This window comes from Phalacrocorax aristotelis, chromosome 1 (assembly GCF_949628215.1).
Source record: "Phalacrocorax aristotelis chromosome 1, bGulAri2.1, whole genome shotgun sequence".
Classification (NCBI taxonomy): domain Eukaryota; kingdom Metazoa; phylum Chordata; class Aves; order Suliformes; family Phalacrocoracidae; genus Phalacrocorax; species Phalacrocorax aristotelis.
In genome coordinates, this window is record NC_134276.1 from 217,118,963 (window position 1) to 217,137,367 (window position 18,405).

At 49.6% G+C, this 18,405-nt stretch overlaps 2 protein-coding genes across 2 annotated transcripts; one reads left to right on the forward strand and one right to left on the reverse strand.

Moving 5' to 3' along the window:
* The first annotated feature begins 618 nt into the window (after window positions 1-618).
* On the forward strand, window positions 619-2,901 carry LOC142057566 (tubulin alpha-1D chain-like). Its single transcript, XM_075093879.1, has 3 exons — window positions 619-799; window positions 991-1,139; window positions 1,915-2,901. Exons 1-3 carry the CDS (start codon window positions 619-621, stop codon window positions 2,884-2,886), a joined length of 1,302 nt encoding a protein of 433 aa, XP_074949980.1. The 3' UTR covers window positions 2,887-2,901.
* Window positions 2,902-6,752: 3,851 nt separating this feature from the next.
* LOC142051930 (tubulin alpha chain-like) lies at window positions 6,753-13,469 on the reverse strand. Its single transcript, XM_075081711.1, has 4 exons — window positions 13,380-13,469; window positions 10,408-10,651; window positions 8,949-9,097; window positions 6,753-8,194 (listed from the first exon to the last, which is right to left on the reverse strand). Exons 1-4 carry the CDS (start codon window positions 13,380-13,382, stop codon window positions 7,211-7,213), a joined length of 1,380 nt encoding a protein of 459 aa, XP_074937812.1. The 5' UTR covers window positions 13,383-13,469; the 3' UTR covers window positions 6,753-7,210.
* Window positions 13,470-18,405: the final 4,936 nt, after the last annotated feature.

Genomic DNA, 18,405 nt, shown 5'->3' on the forward strand with positions numbered 1-18,405 from the left:
GCTATAGGTTCAGCAGCTGGGCTTGGTGGCTGCTCCTGGGAACAGGGCTGCTGGGCAATGTAATGACAGTGCTGGGATGCAGATGGACCTACTGCAATGCCCTAATCTCCGTCTGCCTTGGTGCGAGATTGCAACGTGTCTCTGAAGGGCTAATGGTTATTTGTTGCTCATTCAGCAGCTCTTGGGTGCCTGCTAGGGAGAAAATGCCTAGCTGTGTGGCAGCCAGGGCTAATGCTTCTCTTTCCCATGGGTTGTTGGCCACCACCTGGCCAGGGGAGGCTTATATTGGATATTAGGAAAAATTTTCCTTCATCGAAAGGGTTATGTAGCATTGGAACAGGCTGCCCAGGGAAGAGGCTGAGTCACCATCCCTGTAGGTATTTACAAGATGTACTTAGGGACACGGTTTAGTGGGAATTGGCAGTGTTGAGTTTACAGTTGGACTCGATCTTGAATGTCTTCCAGCCTAAACAATTCTATGGTTATGCACTCTAGAAAGACACCCACAAGCGCCGGCTTTAGTCTAATTCTTCAATGTACATTTCTAACCCCTTCTTCTTTCCCATCCCCACGCAGAGGGAGTGTATTTCTGTCCACATTGGCCAGGCTGGTGTCCAGATGGGCAACTCCTGTTGGGAACTGTATTGCCTGGAGCATGGGATTGAGCCAGATGGTGTCATCTCCTCCCATGCATCCTCAGGGCAAGCAGACTCTTCCTTTGGCACCTTCTTCAGTGACACAGGATCAGGAAAGTATGTGCCCAGAGCAATATTTGTTGACTTGGAGCCCACTGTCATTGGTAAGTCATGGAAGGTCTTCAAACCTCTTGGTGAGGGAGTATCTTATCTGACCTGAGGAGTAGTGTTGGCCACCTGAACTCCTGGTGAGGCTGCCAGTTTCCGTGTGAAACTGCATCTAAATTAGTGCAAGTAACTTGGTAGACAGTGGATCTTGTGCCGGTGACACTCATGAGATCTCAACTTCCTCCAGATGAGATCAGGACTGGGACCTACCGCACACTCTTTCACCCAGAGCAGCTCATCAGTGGCAAAGAAGATGCTGCCAACAACTATGCTCGGGGCCACTACACCATTGGGAAAGAGATCATTGACTCGGTTGTGGACAGGACTCGGAAAATGGTAAAAACCCTGCAGATGCTCTTCGGCATTAGCCCTCTGGTTGCTTTTGCCCTGGCCATCCAGAGATGTGGGGTGGGGGGCAAGAAGATTTGGGTCAGTCTGACCATGCCACTGTTACCTGGAACAACATGACGGGATGCATGTGGGTGTCTTTCTTGCTGCCTGGGACTGGGACTTGAGGGGAAAACAAGGTACTAAAGAGGCCCCTGGATTAAGCAGGAAAACAAGCAGCTCTGATTTAATTGTCCAGGCAAGATGGTTTTTTCCTAATGAGTGTAGTGTCTGCTGTGTCAGTCCTGATCCAACCTCTCATCCCAGCCAATGTCACAGCTCAGCTTCTGGCTGGTGTCTCCCCTTAGGCCCCCCTTCCCTTGTGCAGCTGCCCCTGGGGTATGAGGTTTTCCCCAAACAGACCCTCAAAAGAGCTGTGATATCACTAAGATAGTCTTGATTTAGGTGGAACCTCCTAGTGGTCTTCACATTCTTCCTTATCTTCTTGACTGCTAATATCATGACCCTCTATCTGACCCAATATGGCACTCTCTCAGGCCAGACCTCTCTTTCTTTCTGTTAAGAGAGGAAATAATTTAGAAGCAGCTACATTTGCTGTGTCTAACAGATCTCACCTGTTAGAAGTGGAAGGTCTGTGTAAGCAGTTGTAAAATAAATAGAGGGCCTTAAGCTTGTTGGTTGAACACATACTGTAGCTTAATTCCAAGGAGACAAGAATAACTCTAGTAACTTGGTCCTTCTGGCTCTTTCCCTGGTGCTGCAGACTGAGCAGTGCAGTGGACTCCAAGGGTTCCTGGTCTTCCACAGCTTTGGGGGAGGCACAGGCTCTGGCTTCACCTCCCTCCTCATGGAGCGGCTCTCTGTGGAGTACAGCAAGAAGTCCAAGCTGGAGTTCTCTGTGTACCCAGCCCCGCAGGTCTCCACGGCGGTGGTGGAGCCCTACAACTCCATCCTCACCACCCACACCACCCTGGAGCACTCGGACTGCTCCTTCATGGTGGACAACGAAGCCATCTATGACATCTGCAACCGCAACCTGGACATCGAGCGTCCCACCTACACCAACCTCAACAGGCTGATTGGGCAGATTGTCTCCTCTATCACTGCCTCCTTGAGATTTGACGGTGCTTTGAATGTTGACCTGACTGAGTTTCAGACCAACCTCGTGCCCTACCCACGGATACACTTCCCCCTCACCACCTATGCACCCATCATCTCAGCAGAGAAGGCCTACCACGAGCAGCTGTCGGTGCCAGAGATCACCAACGCTTGCTTTGAGTTCTCCAACCAGATGGTGAAGTGTGACCCACGCCGTGGCAAGTACATGGCGTGCTGCCTGCTGTACCGGGGCGATGTGGTGCCCAAGGATGTGAACGCGGCCATTGCAGCCATTAAAACACGCCGGTCGATCCAGTTTGTGGACTGGTGCCCCACGGGCTTCAAGGTGGGTATCAACTACCAGCCTCCCACGGTGGTGCCTGGGGGCGACCTGGCCAAGGTGCAGCGGGCTGTCTGCATGCTGAGCAACACCACGGCCATTGCGGAGGCGTGGGCTCGCCTGGACCACAAGTTTGACCTGATGTACGCCAAGCGAGCCTTTGTGCACTGGTACGTGGGGGAGGGCATGGAGGAGGGGGAGTTTTCGGAGGCCAGGGAAGACCTGGCTGCCCTGGAGAAGGATTATGAGGAGGTTGGAAGGGACTCAGCAGATGGAGAGGAGTATGAAGAGGAATAATATTTTTACCTGCGGGAAGGCAGCTTGGATGAAGATTTTGTATGCTAGTCTTGCAATTCTCTCCAGAGAAGGGAGTTGTGGGCTGGGTCCGAGGAGATGTGACTCGGAAACTCTGCAGTTTGGTAAAAAAACAACTCTTTGGTCAAGACTTGTATATGTGTCAAGGTGGCTTGAATAAATGACGAACAGCAAAAGATCTTCTCCTGTCCTGGTGTGCCTCCAAACTGGTTTGGGGGTGGTGGTGGCAGGGTGGTTCCCATGTTGCAACGGTCACTTCAGTCCTATGCATAGGGCTTTCCTTCCTGTGGATCTTTGGAGAGCCCTGTGGACTGGGGTGAGTGAGAGCATGCTCTGGGCCACCTGCCCTGGGGCTGAACCTCTGTGTTAAAATGGACATTGGGGTGATGATCTCAGGCACTGGCTGCCCATGGACTGTCTGTATGCTCAAACACAGCTGGCTCTGGGTTTTCTGTGCTGCTCTCTGCTCCAAGGCATAGCAGGGAGTGGGATCAGGTTTCTCTGTTCCCCTGCTGCTGTGCAGGGCCCTGCTAAAGTAATCCATGTCTGGCTGCCAGGGCTGGCCCTGACTGGAAGTCTAACTGGAGTTGAGATGAGAATTCAAGTACCTCTACGGTCTGTCAGATCCCTGGAAAAGCAGCTAAACCATGTCCTATCTCTAAGTTCTAATGCAAGGAGCTGCCTCCCCAGTCAGACTTCTTCCCTCTTGTACTGGGTGATTGCTGCTCCCCAGGCATGATGCAAGAATTCCTGCAGGCAGCTAATGAGCTGAAAAGGAGGGTTTAACTTGATCTCTGTAGATTCCCCTGGACTGCAGCAGGTTATTTCTCCACTGGGGAGTCTCCTCCCAGTAAGTGATCCAAGAAAGAGAGCTGGCTGGGCTATGCTGGGGAAGCTGGATCTGCAGTCAGGCTGTAATTGAAGGGCTGACAGTGTTGGCTCTGGGTTGCGCTGGGAGAAAGGTCTAAACAACCTGAGGCAAGGGTGGTGGGGGTTGGTTATTATTAAAGCCTGTCTCTGTCATTACTCAGCTGGGCTCCTGGGGATGGTAATCTCCCAAGGTCACCAAGGTGGGAGCTCCTGGGGGCTGTCTCACCTCCAGCTGCCCCCCTGCCTGGGGGAGCAAGGCTGCTTGAGGTGGCGGGGCCGGCAATGTGATGACAGCAGAAAAGGGAATGAGTAATCATCTGCCTCCCTTGAGCCTCCTGCACACACACACCCCACCCCACCCCCCATGCAGTTTTATGTGCTGGGAAATGGTTTTCTGCAGAGGGCTGGTGCAGACCCCAAAGCAATGCCCAAACCTCCCTCTAGCAAAGAAGGGGGGGAAAGAGCAGAAAGCTTGACTAGGTGCAAGGCCAGTTCCTCCTCCCCATCCTGGATACTTGGCCAAGAGCTGGGTGAGGGTTGCTTGATATTTTTTTTTTTATTTTTTTTTTTTGGCGGGCCTTGGGATGGGGGTTATCTTTTGGGGTTCATGGTCTGCCCTCTTTGTGTCCTGCTGGTAAAGCAGGTCATCCACTGCCTGTAGGATGGAGGCTATGGGAGGGAGGCACAGCAGCCAGTGTGGCTGTACCAAGGCTGGTGGCCTGAGGTCACACCTAGACCATGTGAATTTATGACACTGGAGGGTCTTCTCCTCCATGGATCTGCTGAACACTCTACATGCTGGGGAGGGTCAACCTCCTGCTTGGAAAAAGTACTATTTTTAATTTTTTCTTCTCATTTTAATTCTTCTTGTGGGCCTGAAAACTCTTGAAGGCAGAGCTGTCTGGTATCTCAGCTCTTATCCATGCTGGGACTGGACAAAATGTCTAGCTGGTGGTCAGGCTGGGGACATGAGTGTCTCTGCAGCCACAGCACAGTCCTGTCCACTGCCCTGACAGCCTTGCAGCTCCATCAGGGCATTTCTGTGAATGCTTATAAGCTTCAGGCTCATCTGCTTGTGCTGGCAACAGGAGCCTTTCAAGCACATCTGTGTGTGATGACCCTGCTGGGCCCAGAAGTGATGATGGAGTGAGACAGTTTGTCACCCAGCCAGATGAAGACCAATCCCCCTGAGCAGCCTCATCACCACTGGCCCCATGAGGACTGTGCACAGGTCCCCTGTTGCTCCAGACACAGCTCTGCTGTGGCTCAGGCCACAGGGTAGAAGCAAGTGGTGGTGGGTGCTGTTGGATCAGGGATGGATAGCACTGTGGAAGAGGGAGCTTGCCCAAGACCTTGCGGGAAGGCAGTGGCAGAGCTCTACAGGGACCTTGAGGCTTTTTATCACTGTCTTTGCTATTGCAACACACAGGTAGGGAAGATAAAGCTGATGCTGTGCAATGAAATGTGTGCTGTTCTTGGGTGTGGGTCTGGAGGATCCACCACTCATGAAGGCTCTAAATCATCCTTGATGTCCATAGAACTGGAGATGCCATCTCCCTAAAATCTATGGGATTGCTCTCCACTCACAAAGAAAATCTTTTCCTTCCTTCCCTCACTGTGTTTGCAGGAGGGCAGGAGTGGGTCTGTGCTGATGGACATAGCGGAGTAATTGATTTTGGTATTAAACTGCTCCAATTACATCAGCCCCAGTGCTGTGCTGATGGCTTTCCAAGCTGTAGAAGCCTGTGGCTGCACTCCTGCCCTTGCTTGGCTATGCTGGGCTGGCTTGTGGCTCCAAGTGGGAGTGATGGGCTCTGCATGTCTGCCCCAGGCTGCTGTCACTCACATTTCTGGGAGATTTAGCAAGTGGCTTCCAGCCCCAGCTGTCTCGGGGGGGTGGGGAATGGAGCCACCAGGGAAAGGTGGCAGCCCTCAAGGCCATGCCTGGAAAATTCCCAGCACATCAGCCTCCCCCATGCCTAACATTTTGGCTCAGGCAACCTGACAGCAGTGAGTTGAGCACAGAGAGGGCTTCAGCCCAACAGGGTTCTTCCTAGGGATTGATCTACTGCCCAGTCATGCTGTCAGCACCCTGGCTTTTTAGGTTAACTGCAGCCAAGAGGGGCCTCAGGGCTTCCTCCATCTTCATCTCCCACATATAGGACACAGGAACAATTCCCCATCCCTCTAACTATCCCTGGCTGTGCCTCCCAGTGCATCGCTTTGGGAACATCTCCAGAATCATACCCCAACCAGGGGAGAGGGCAGCTGTAGCTACAAGGCACAGAGGAGGTCTAGGGGGAAAGAACTCCAATTTGAGACAGAGCCCAGCATTGAAATGAAAGGTGGATGTGGGGCTATGGTATAAAGGAAAGCATAATGCAACAGCCATGAGCAGGGCACCTAGAGACTCTGTGCAGCATGGAGCCAGCCATTCTCCTATCCCACAGGCTTACAAACATTCCCTCTCCATATCTTATTGGGGCATTTCACTGTTCTTCCTCCTGCACCACCCCATGACATGGGCAAACTCCCACCCCAGGCACACAGGGCTGGTTTCACACACACCAACTCCTGAGCAAGGCAGCAGCTCAGAGCTCCAGCACTGCCCCAACAACCAGGACTTTGTCAGGCAACAAACCACCTTCGCCAGAGCTGGTGAGGCAGCAAAACCCCACCAGGAATATGCTCGTTACCCACTCCCCATTAAGGCACTAGTCAAACTGGACCATCCCTGCCTGCTCCCAGACACGCTTCCTCTGGGCTTCTCTTAGAGACAAGAGGAGCATCATCCAGCCTCAGACAGACAAGTCCCTGCAGGATATAGGTCATTTCCCTCACAGCCATAATTATGGTTGATGATCCTCACAGATGGCCTACCCAGAACACACCCTTATCAGCATTTGCTATTCTCCCCAAGACAACATCCATGCAGTTGGGACATCCCCACACAGACAGCCTGATTAAATCTAAAGAACTTGGAGGAAAAAAAAAAAGTCTTTATTCAAATAAAAAAAAAAAAGACAGTTGCATAGAAGTGTACAGGTACATTTCTACTTAAAAGGTGCTTTTACAGTAAAAGCCAGAGCAAGAAATTGCCATTTCAGCCAAAGCAGGCAGCTTGCAGCATTCCCCTGGACTAGGAACCAGGATCCTCTGCCCAGGCAGGATGTGTCCCCAACACTAAGCCAGGCACCTATTCAGCTTCACTCATTGATAAAAAGCAGTGTGATAAAGCTTGAGACACCCATGCTACAGAAGTGCACTATGAGCACATAGACTATGCAAGCAGGAAAGGTATAATACGTCAAACAGTAGCATTGAGGTTCAGGCCAATCCTTGGGCACCTCCAGGCACTCAGAAACTGTTGAGCCTGATGACAGAGGGTTTGTATTTCATCCGAGGTTTGACTTCATTAAAAACAGACTGCAGTTTGTTAATATTCATCCTCATCAGCCTCATCTTCTTCTCCATCTGCTGAGTCCCTTCCAACCTCCTCATAATCCTTCTCCAGGGCAGCCAGGTCTTCCCTGGCCTCTGAAAACTCCCCCTCCTCCATGCCCTCCCCCACGTACCAGTGCACAAAGGCTCGCTTGGCGTACATCAGGTCAAACTTGTGGTCCAGGCGAGCCCACGCCTCCGCAATGGCCGTGGTGTTGCTCAGCATGCAGACAGCCCGCTGCACCTTGGCCAGGTCGCCCCCAGGCACCACCGTGGGAGGCTGGTAGTTGATACCCACCTTGAAGCCCGTGGGGCACCAGTCCACAAACTGGATCGACCGGCGTGTTTTAATGGCTGCAATGGCCGCGTTCACATCCTTGGGCACCACATCGCCCCGGTACAGCAGGCAGCACGCCATGTACTTGCCACGGCGTGGGTCACACTTCACCATCTGGTTGGAGAACTCAAAGCAAGCGTTGGTGATCTCTGGCACCGACAGCTGCTCGTGGTAGGCCTTCTCTGCTGAGATGATGGGTGCATAGGTGGTGAGGGGGAAGTGTATCCGTGGGTAGGGCACCAGGTTGGTCTGAAATTCAATCAGGTCAACATTCAAAGCACCGTTAAATCTCAAGGAGGCAGTGACTGATGAAACTATCTGCCCAATCAGCCTGTTGAGGTTGGTGTAGGTGGGACGCTCGATGTCCAGGTTGCGGTTGCAGATATCATAGATGGCTTCGTTGTCCACCATGAAGGAGCAGTCCGAGTGCTCCAGGGTGGTGTGGGTGGTGAGGATGGAGTTGTAGGGCTCCACCACTGCCGTGGAGACCTGCGGGGCTGGGTACACAGAGAACTCCAGCTTGGACTTCTTGCTGTACTCCACAGAGAGCCGCTCCATGAGGAGGGAGGTGAAGCCAGAGCCTGTGCCTCCCCCAAAGCTGTGGAAGACCAGGAACCCTTGGAGTCCACTGCACTGGTCAGCCTGCAGCAGAAGAATGTATATTTACCTCTCTCTATTAAGGACTGGAATAACTATCCCAAATGAAAAAAGCAATAAATCCTGCTTAGAGCACCTACTGGCCAGAGTGCACCCAGTTCCTAGGGTGGATTCACTCAGTACGTCACCCTAGTGAGCATCTTAAATGTATGTGTCTTAATGGCAGCATTTCCATGGAGATACCATGGAGATACCATACAGGGAGCTCTGTATGGTCAGATGGAAACTCTTGGCAAATTGCTGCATTATCAGCTCAATGCACACCTCAGCACCTGAGAGCGGATGGGAGGTAGGATGTGGGTCCTAGACCCTTAGGAGACATCTCAAAAATATTTCACCAACAGGCATCCAAGTACATTTTTACACTCCTCCTTCATTACTATCATATGTGGAGTTTGATCTTCCCAGCCTGACTACCAGTTGTCCATTCAGAATCAGTATCTGCAATTGCACAACCAGGGCGTGAACTTACCCTGTGGTCAAAAGTCCTTCTCTTCTGTCTCTTAGGTCTAGTGTTGTCACTTCATAAATGTGTGATATGCAATGACAGTTGCTTTTAGGGCAGATGTACAGGTTCACATGGCCCCTTGATTTGCTGAGCCCCAAATCTAATCATAGCAGCAGCAGCCATTGAACTCATGTAAAGGGTTTTTTCTCCTAAGATTTTCACCCAAACCTAAAGTTTAATTGTATTATCCATGGTGTGTTATTTTAAGGGAAAGGCAGTCTTTTCTCTTACCATTTTACGAATTCTGCTAAGGACAGTGTCTATAATCTCCTTTCCGATGGTATAGTGGCCACGAGCATAGTTGTTGGCAGCATCTTCCTTGCCACTGATGAGCTGCTCTGGGTGGAAGAGTGCATGGTAGGTCCCAGTCCTGATCTCATCTACACAAGGAAAAGCAGTCACAGAGAAAGCAGCACACAGTTACAAGTTAGACACTAGAGTGACAGAGTAAAACACATAGCAAATCTACCAAGAGTCCATGTGAGATGACAGTCGTGGCATGGTTAGTTCAGACTGGGAATAATGGAAGGGGTAAGAATAACCCTGTCCAGGTCCTACTCTACCTCCTCCATCTTCACCCAGCAGCCACCTTGAGATTCTAACACAATTTGGCTTAAAGAGTTAGGACACTGCCTATGTTTCCAATATTACTGTAGGATTATAGTTACCATATGCAGCTTGTGTTTCCTTCTTATTGCAAAGCATCTGGAGGTGACTGGAAGCACTACCTCCATCCTCTGCTCTACAGCACACTGAAGAGGAGACAGTGCCTCCAGTGTTGACATTTCTGCTAGATGTGCCTGACCCAGCTTCAGGCACCTTATGAAGACAGGTATTAGGAGCAGTTTCTCTAGGCTCCATGCAGTCAGTGAGGTTGGAGACACCTCCAGAGGTTATTTAAACCCAGTCAGTCTCAATATTGGATACATTTCGTATTTACTGGCTCACTCACTAGGTTCTCAATTTAGTGCCTTGATAAGGTGCCTAAAAATTAAGTGGAACCAGAACAAGAGTCTACATTCCTTCCATTAGATGAGATAATGAGTCACACATACTAGATGGTAAGATAGGAGCAAATGCCTGGGAGAAGCCTAGAATGCAGAGGCAGGTAGATGGATGCAGGTGGTTGGGAGTCATTTCCACCAGTAGCTTGAGCAAAAAAATAGTTTGTTTTCTAGGAAGGTACTCCAAATCAAAGTTCCACGACTGACTCAAATACCCAGACATCACTAAAGGAACTGGGGCTGGAAGGGGAAGTAGAAAGCTTGCAGTAGCAAGACACCCAGTTTCCACAGAACCATTAAATGTGTAGCATCCATCTGCTCAAAGAGGCTTCACAGGTAGCATTAAAACCAAATGTGCCACATCAGGTCATAGGATGGTATAATTCAGTTCAGAGCCACTGAGGTTAATAAGCCCATGCCACTTTACACCTGCTGAAGATCCTGCTCGACACAGCAGGTCTCTTAAAAGGAGGGATCAACTAAAGACAAGTCAGTGTAATAAGAGTAACGGGTTTGTCAGTCCAGGTCCATTTGGAAATGCAAACTTTGTCCCCTTTGGATAGCTGGAGATATTTTACTAGAGCAGAGGAGTGGGAGCTGCTGGGCAATATGGGCAACAGCACGAGCCCCAAGAAAGAAGGGTCAGGAGTTAAAGATGCCACAACACCCAGCTGCCCCACTATTACCGATGACAGTGGGCTCCAAGTCTATGAAGACTGCCCGGGGCACATGCTTCCCAGACGCTGTCTCACAGAAGAAGGTCTCAAAAGAAGAATCCACTTGTTCAGACTTCAGCTCCACAGGTTTCACCTGCTTGGGGCCAGGAATGGTCCCATCCGCCTGGATCCCGTGCTCAAGGCAGTACAGCTCCCAGCAGGCATTGCCCATCTGCACGCCAGCCTGCCCGATGTGGATGGAAATGCATTCCCTCTGGAAGGGGAAATGGTTTGTTAAGGTGATTTTTAGATATCCTGTAACTTAGCGCTAACCCCCACAGTTCTTGTTTGAGCCATTTGCTACTGCGGTTGATTAGGGAAACAGGCGGCTTCCGCGCACCACCAGGAGTTGGAATGAGGATCAAACTAATCTGCAGGACAGCTGGACACAGCTGAGCTGCACACATAGCATCCCTAGGAAGGGCTCTCCCAGCCCAGGGGAGAAGGAAGGAAGGAGGTGGTGGGCTTCATGCTGAGGCAGGAAGCAGCTGAGCAGTGCTAGCTCCTCGATCAGTGCTTAGCTGGCCCTGCCATGGAGTGGAGCTGCTGTCAGTCTCCCAGGTCTCAGAGCAATGGGGCATCAGGGGCAACAGCTCCAGGCTCCCTGAACTAAAATTGCTCCTCACCAAGAAGGGAGAAGCCAAGCTTGGAAAACCCACAGCCAAGCTGGGATTCACAGCAGAAAATGAGGCTGGAGGAAACCAGCAGTCACCTGGGGCCAGAACAAGGGCAGGCTGACACCCGGGGAGAGGCTCAGAGTCCTGTGTAACCAGGTCACCCTCCAGGAGCCTCTGACTCCCTCCAGGGCAGTATTGGAGGTACTGGCGTCTTCTGGAGACTCTGAGGACTTTTGATGGTTGTGCACTTCCCTGGGTAATTGGCATCTCTGCTGTCTCAACCACCCCAAGATCAAAGCACTGCTTCAGCAATGTCAGAGGCTCATGTCCCAGCTCCCAGGCAGAGACTCCCAATTACTGCCATGCACAGCATGGGGCAGTGCTGCTTCCCAAGGGATCACCACGAAAGTGAGCTGGTGATCCCACCTGGGAGCTGCAAGCAGTACAGCTGATCCCATTATCTGTAGCATTGATGGGCAGCTTGGTCCAGGTGTCACCTCATTTCACACCACCGCCCAGTCCTACCCAGAGCTGGGGTCTCTACAGAGAAGCTTATCTCACCTGCTCCAAGTAGCCCACCTTGAGCAGAGCACGATAAATGCCACTGACAGCCCAGATGTCTCAGAGTTGAGAGGACACTGTGTGTGCGCCGTCCTAAGCATGACTATCCTGCCAGAAGGACTCTGCCCCTTGAAAATCACTACCCTCTAAGTAATCCTAGACAGTCCTGGCCACCAACCACTTGTGGCAGTAGCCATCAGGAGAGGACGCAATGCAACTTCTCCCCTCTCAGCCTCTAAGCATGGATGTGCCAAGACATTTCTCAGTCCACCAGCAACTCCAATGACCATTGCATTTCCAGGTCATCCACCATAAAGCTAGACACCAACTGGATGGACCTTCCTGGTACTGCAGAGGTACACCAAGCCCTTCACCTGCAGCTGGCTAAACACTGTTTAATCCCAGTCTGGGCCGAGGCCACGCCGAAGTCCTCCCTCTCCAGCTTGATATTTGCACTATGTGGGAAATGCTGACTGCCATTTGCCCATCCCTCTCAGCAAGATGGTTGCAATAGCTCCTCGCCACAGTTTGCGAGGGTTAGCGCCACAGCCGCTTCACCAGCACGAGCTGGGACAGCTGCTCCGCTCACCCAGCTCCCTAGTCCCAACACCTGCTTCAAGGGAGCACTGGTATTTTCAGCCCAGAGCACAGGGAATGGGAAAAAAGAACCAAAAAGCAAACAAAAAAAAAAAAAAAGAAAAAAGAGAATCTGCTGGAAGGAAGAAAGTGCAGCTTTTTAGCTTTTTTCTGCAGGTTCCCCCCTCCCCAAGTATGCCAGAAGGTTTTCTGAGATTCCAGATTTCCAACATTTGCATCAAGATGAACTGCATTTTACAGACTCTGGCTATAGGCAGCCTATTGTTGTCCAGCTGATTTCCCCATTGGAAATACAATGTAAATGTTTAACTGTTTTATAGCCAAGACAGACTCTAGAAGTCAGCAGATAAAAGGAAAAGCTCAAAAGCTAGCTCGCTAAGAGCTCCTTTGAAGTTTTCTTCCATTTGCAACATGCAAAGGGACACCATCAGACTTTCCAACAAGTTAGTCTTTTGCACAACAAGGTGACAGTCACGTTATTCTTTACAAAGAGTTTCAGCTAGATCAGCCAGCCCTCCTCAGGGTTGCAGTTTTTTTAGTAACCAGATCAGTCCACTTCAGTTTCACAGCTGCAAACTCTTTAAAGATTCAGTTTAAAAAGCTAGAGGGAAGGGGGACTTTATTCATTTAATATCTAATCCCAAGGGTTTGTAGCAGACAAAGGCAACATGGCAGCTCACTCCTAAGGAAAAATCCCTAAAGGTCTCTGCAAGTTGCACTAGTTCCCTGTGGCAGTGCAAGAGTTGAAGCATTAATCTTTGGGAAAAGGGCCAGCAGTGTCAAAATTTAAACTTCAGTTTATCACACAGTTGTGTATCAAGATACGCTGGTTCCCCCCAAAAAAAGTAAACCCCAACTTGCATTAAAGAGGACAGGAACTTTGCAACTCTACAGACCACACCTCAGGAGCTGCAAGCTCAGAGAGAAAAGCAGCAAGAGGCCACCTAAATAGCTCTTCTCCAACCAAGTCCCTCACTTTTCCCTTATAAGGAGCAAACATTGAATCAATAAACCATAAGGTAATCAGCAATTAAACAAAGCTGTTTGGAATTAACATCCCCAGGAGAAAGGAGAGAAAAAGAACAAGCTGTTTAGCTCAGTACACTTGGAAAATATACAGTCTATATTTTAAGTTTAGACTAACACAAATACAAGGCATGCTCTTACCATGGTGAGACTGGAAGCTTGCTAAGATCTAAGCAAAACAGCTGCTACCCCTGCCTCTCCCTGCAACTTTATAGCCCAGGAAGGCTTGACTCCACCTGAATATAAAGAAGCTTTCTGCTAGCTTAAAGGAACAGAGCTCCTTTTCCTTTGCATCTCTAGAAATAGCAAGGGATGAAATGATCTATTAGTGTCTAGCTAGTGCAATTTCTGTGATTAAACAGCCTTGGCTACAGTGCAATGTGAACTTTTATAGTACTTTTTTTTTTTCAAAGAGCCTGAACTGGGCGGGGGCAGGAAAAGAATAGATGCCAAAGTTTGGCTAAAAAGAAGGAAACTCTGGGGAAGTCAGAGTGCCCCCATATGATTCACTTTATCCATCAGAAACAATCTTCCGCTTATCATTTTTCAGAGCACTGCCACTGATGTGCTGTGTCTTGTCTATTTTTAGGGAGAATCCTGCAATTTTTGGTCTTTGTTCCGTATGCTCAATCACCTTCATGGGAATCTGCTGACTTTTGCATCTCTGGGACATTCAGGTGTAGGCTCAGACCCTCTGTTTGCCTCACCTGCTAGCCATTAAGGGTTCATTTTGCCCTCCTGCCAAGAGCTGACATAAGGACTCTGAGCCAGTTTTGGCCTCATCCTGCAAGTAGGTAGCTGTATCTTTAAGACTGCTTTGGATCTGCCCTGAAGACTCATTAGTGCCCGTGTGGTTACTAGCAGCAGGTGACAAGAGCGGTCAGTGGTAACTTGTTTACTAATTCTCTTATTTACCTCTGCATTCTCCCATTAAAATGTTCCCAAACCTTCTGTGGTTCAGCCATAGCTGCAACAGGTTAACAGCTCTGGGGTGGGGGAGATAACCACGATAACCGTGTCACAGACTGTATCAGCATGAGCGAAGCCAGGCAGTCAAGGATGAGGAGTTTTTCCTCTGTTCAGAATTTGTAAAATCCCCACTGCTTACTGGCTCCAGTTTGAGCTGACCAGTACAAGATAGATGCAGGTATACCAGAGAAAGTCCATTGCAGACTGCCGAGCTGGTCAGATTTGGAGTACAGGACAGGGGCACACAGGGTAACGGGGCTTGTTCATCCTCGAGAAGGGGACACCTTTCAAGTCACCATGAAGGTGGTCAGGCATTCGAGCAGGAACCTAAAGATAAGGAAATTTTCATCCTTGAATGTAGTCAAAACTCACCTGCTCAAGTCCTCAAGCAACCTGTTCTAAGTTGACCCCAAGGTGTTCTTAGGAGGCAAAATTAACCCTCTCGCCAAGGACCTGTATACGCCGACCTGGTGGTAAGAACATCCCCAGCCACAGGGTAAACTTCTTTAGAGAATCTTTATTTCCCTTTATAACGTCAGCACCGCATATGGGCTCAGCTGAGCCCAGAGCGTGGTGGGTATCCACCCCCAGCTCTGCCGAGACATGGGAACAAGACTGTAGCCTCAATGGCCAAAGAGATGAGCTGACCTGCAAAAGGAAGGCCTCTATGGAAGAGCTCTCCTCCACTGGCATGTTCAGCCCAACCTTGGCCTCTAAGGGCAGATGGGAGCGCTACCCTGTTCCTGCTTGGGGCTATGCCATGGATTTAGGGAATTCGAACCAAGCAGGTTGAGCACATGGCTCTGCCTGTTTTGGAAGTGGAGGAATTCAGCCATAATTGGGTCAGGCAGGGTTCTTTTGCTAGATGGAGGATCATGCAAACACTGTCAGTGTGGTGGCCTCCAAACCTCTGCTGGGAATAAAGGTGGCCTCTGAGAAGCTATTCTCTTCTGGCTTAATCAAAGAGCCTCCCAAATGTGTGCACCAAGCCTCCTGGTCAGAGAAGATCTCTTTCCAAGAGGCATCTGTTCCTCAATGAGAAAAGAGAAAATGAGGAACCCGGGCCACTTAGAGCATGAAGGATTTATTCACTAAATGATGTGCTTTTGGTCAACCCCAAACCAAAAAAATTTGGGGCTGATTTCTCTCTTTCTTGGGAAATGGAAAGCAAAAGAGGCAAATGCTATAGTCTGGTGGTGACAGAGAAAACCTGCCTGCAATCTCAGCTCCAAGACATATTTAGACTGGCACCAACAAGAAGGACAGAGACCACCCCCCTCAGAGGACCCTTCGCGGCAGCTCCCAGCCTTTTTATAGCCAGACCTCACAGCTGCTGCCTCCTTTTTCCCACTCCCACACCCTAAATATTGCCTCCTCACTCTCCCTGGTCTTCCTATTGCTGTCCCACCATGTGGTCTGGCACCAGCTGCTGTTCGCCGCCTCTACAGGGCAAATCCTTACCCGTGAGGATGTGGGTGGTGTCCCAAAACATGCCGGATGAGTGTGCTGAGATGGAGGCCAGAACTGATCTGTGGCCACACTGGGAGCAAGCACTTGACTCACCAGGCTGCTGAGGAACAGAGAAGATACTGCTTTTGCCATGCATTTAAATGTCACCTTTGACACCTGTCCCTTACTTTTGTTAGAGGAGCCGCCATGGAATCAAAAGGTTTTGTCCCTGGGAAGACAAAATATTTAATTCAATATTAATTTGTGTAATTCAATATTAATTTTTGGTGTTGCTGAAGCAGGAAAAAGTGGGGGGGTGGGGGAAATTCACTTTGCTTCAGGCCGAGCCAAATGTGGGATTTTTCAGTGTTTTTGGTTCATTGGCTGAACTGAAAAAAAAAAGTCAGTGATTCATGTAGTTCCAAAATCCGCCATTTCAGAAGTAATTTGTTCCCATGTTTAATTGCTCACCTAGTTAAATTTGCTCCCTGTTTCACATGTGAATTTCTCTAGCATAAGCTTCCAGCCACTGGCTCTCATTATGCCTTTTTCTGGGGAGTAAAAGCTGCCAACTTTCCACACCCTCAGCCCCCCGAAGGCAGTTATTGTCTTTTCAAGTTAATTCAGCGCTGGCCGAATATGCAGAACGACAGTCCTAGAGATCTCCATCCTCCGCTTTAGCCTGAACTGCCAGATCCCGTTCCCCAGCAGGTCTCCGTCTGCATCCGTTGTCCTCCAGAGGCCTAAAGCCACTAACACCATTAATGGGAACTCCCCAGTGACCTGGGCAAAACTGGGCTCGTCCCACTTAATGCCGGTGCCCACTAACGAGCTTCTGACAGGGGAGGAACTTAGGCCGTGCCAGCTGTTCCCAAAGCTCATCCGGCGACAAGCACGTAACTCACAAGGCCGTTGCGACCCTCAGGAGCTTTGGTGGCCATCGCACGGTGGCCCCGCAAATTTTGCTACATGGTCTTCGCCCTCATGTCTGATGAGCAAAGGAGGACCCTGCCAAGGGGCACCCACTTATCGATGGGCCAACTAGTCCTCCGGACACCCCTGCTTCTCCTTGTAGGGAGGCCTCAGGCCACTGTTACCCTAATTTAGGTTTGCCAGGACTGACTTTGAAGCGCTGCTCCTGATAGCAGTTGTCCTTTATCTATCACACAGTGAGGCCCCAACCTCAGCTCAGGCATCTGTTCCTGATAACCAGAGATGATTTATCCAAGCATTACCCTGCATATCTCTAGCATTTTACTGCGTGTGTCTCTGTCCGTGCACGGTTCGTTTTTACACCGCTCCTTCTCTGGCCTTGGCATCAGCCCTTTCTGCTTCGTGCACGTGAAGGATGCAAGCAGAGACAATTCCCCTTGTTTTGCTGATGTTGTTTCCTTCCCCTCCCTCCCATGTACAGATTTTGCTTTAGCCAACCTCCATCTGCAAACACATCCTGGCAGCGTGAGACAGCGGAGCAATTTTGATGCAGGGGGATCCATTCAGATATAGTCACAAAAAAGAAGAATTTAACTTGCCACAAAAGTAAATTACTAATACCGTACTGTCAAAAGAAGCATTCAGCATCAGTAGGAACTTTTGACATTCTCTATTGTAATGCAAATAGTTACAGCAAAAAGCGATTAAAACTGAAAACCTTCATTTCAAGGCTATCAGGATGGGATGTTTTGACAATCCCACTTTCCCCCCCCAACTCCCCTCATTTTTCTTTCCAAATAAAACCCTGGCAGACCCATCCCGCTCTGCTAGACAGCTCGATTGGAATGGAACTGCATATTTCAGCAGAACACAGTTCCAGCAGAATTCCCCCAACCAGCTCTGCCTCAAAGCTATTCCCGTAACCGAGGGTGGAGAAAGCACCATCTCTTTATTTGTGTCTGCACAGCTGTGCTTTTCCTCTGCGTTCCCTAAAGCAGATAGGAACCAGCTGTGGGGTACGGGCTTCTTTGCAGCAGGGTTAAGCTGTAGAAATAGCGAGTGCACAAGGATATATTTTTATTTATTCTCCAGTCGCAAAGGGTTAGTTGCAAAATTTGCAAAAGTTGCAACGTTATTTCTACTCTTCTCCCTTTAATTGCCTTAGGAGTAATGAGGTAAATGCTTTACGGAAAAGAGTTCTTCTAAAGTAACTCAGAGAAAGATGGGCTTATATTCTTTAATGAGTTTCAGGGTGGCTGTAATGTGTCAGGCAAAGGTTTGCCTCCCAGTGCCCTGCTCCCAGCTGAGGCCACGAGCAGCTGCTTGGAGAAGCAGAAAGGGCCGGGAAAATGTATATAACATATCCCCTGAAGTCTCTCCTCCGATTTTTATTCAGCTCGGGGACTTTCCGAACTGCGTGTGATTTCTACATACTCAATAACCTTCAATGCATTTCCCTGCCATCAGTTTGTCTCGTGCCCTTGAACGTTGTCCAACGTTAGCATCTGTTCCCGGGCACTTTTAGTTTCAATTTGTTCAGCAGAACTCCAAGTAACTAACTTCCTGCCGCGTGAGTCGTTTTCATCTTTGTGACAGCCGTTTATTTATTTCTTGATCTCTCTCCTGCGTTTCTCTGTCTACAAAGCTGAAACCATCTTCATCAGTCAAGAGCCTGTGCGCAGGTTTCTGGAAGAAACTGAGTTGTGTCTTTCTCTCTGCCAATACAGTGATTTTATCGGCTTCTGCAGGGGATCCTAGCAGCTCTCTGCTCTCTTAGCAGCTGACCCTACTACCAGTCTTGCAAGTTTTTGTTTTA

Coding starts and splice junctions, on each gene's coding strand:
- LOC142051930 (XM_075081711.1), bottom strand. Junction 9,098..10,407: donor CTTGGAGCCCACTGTCATCG/GTAATAGTGGGG, acceptor TTCCTTGTGTAG/ATGAGATCAGGACTGGGACC. Junction 8,195..8,948: donor TTAGCAGAATTCGTAAAATG/GTAAGAGAAAAG, acceptor CTTCTGCTGCAG/GCTGACCAGTGCAGTGGACT.
- LOC142057566 (XM_075093879.1), top strand. CDS start 619: ATGGGCAACTCCTGTTGGGAACTGTATTGCCTGGAGCATGGGATTGAG. Junction 800..990: donor CTTGGAGCCCACTGTCATTG/GTAAGTCATGGA, acceptor AACTTCCTCCAG/ATGAGATCAGGACTGGGACC. Junction 1,140..1,914: donor TGGACAGGACTCGGAAAATG/GTAAAAACCCTG, acceptor CTGGTGCTGCAG/ACTGAGCAGTGCAGTGGACT.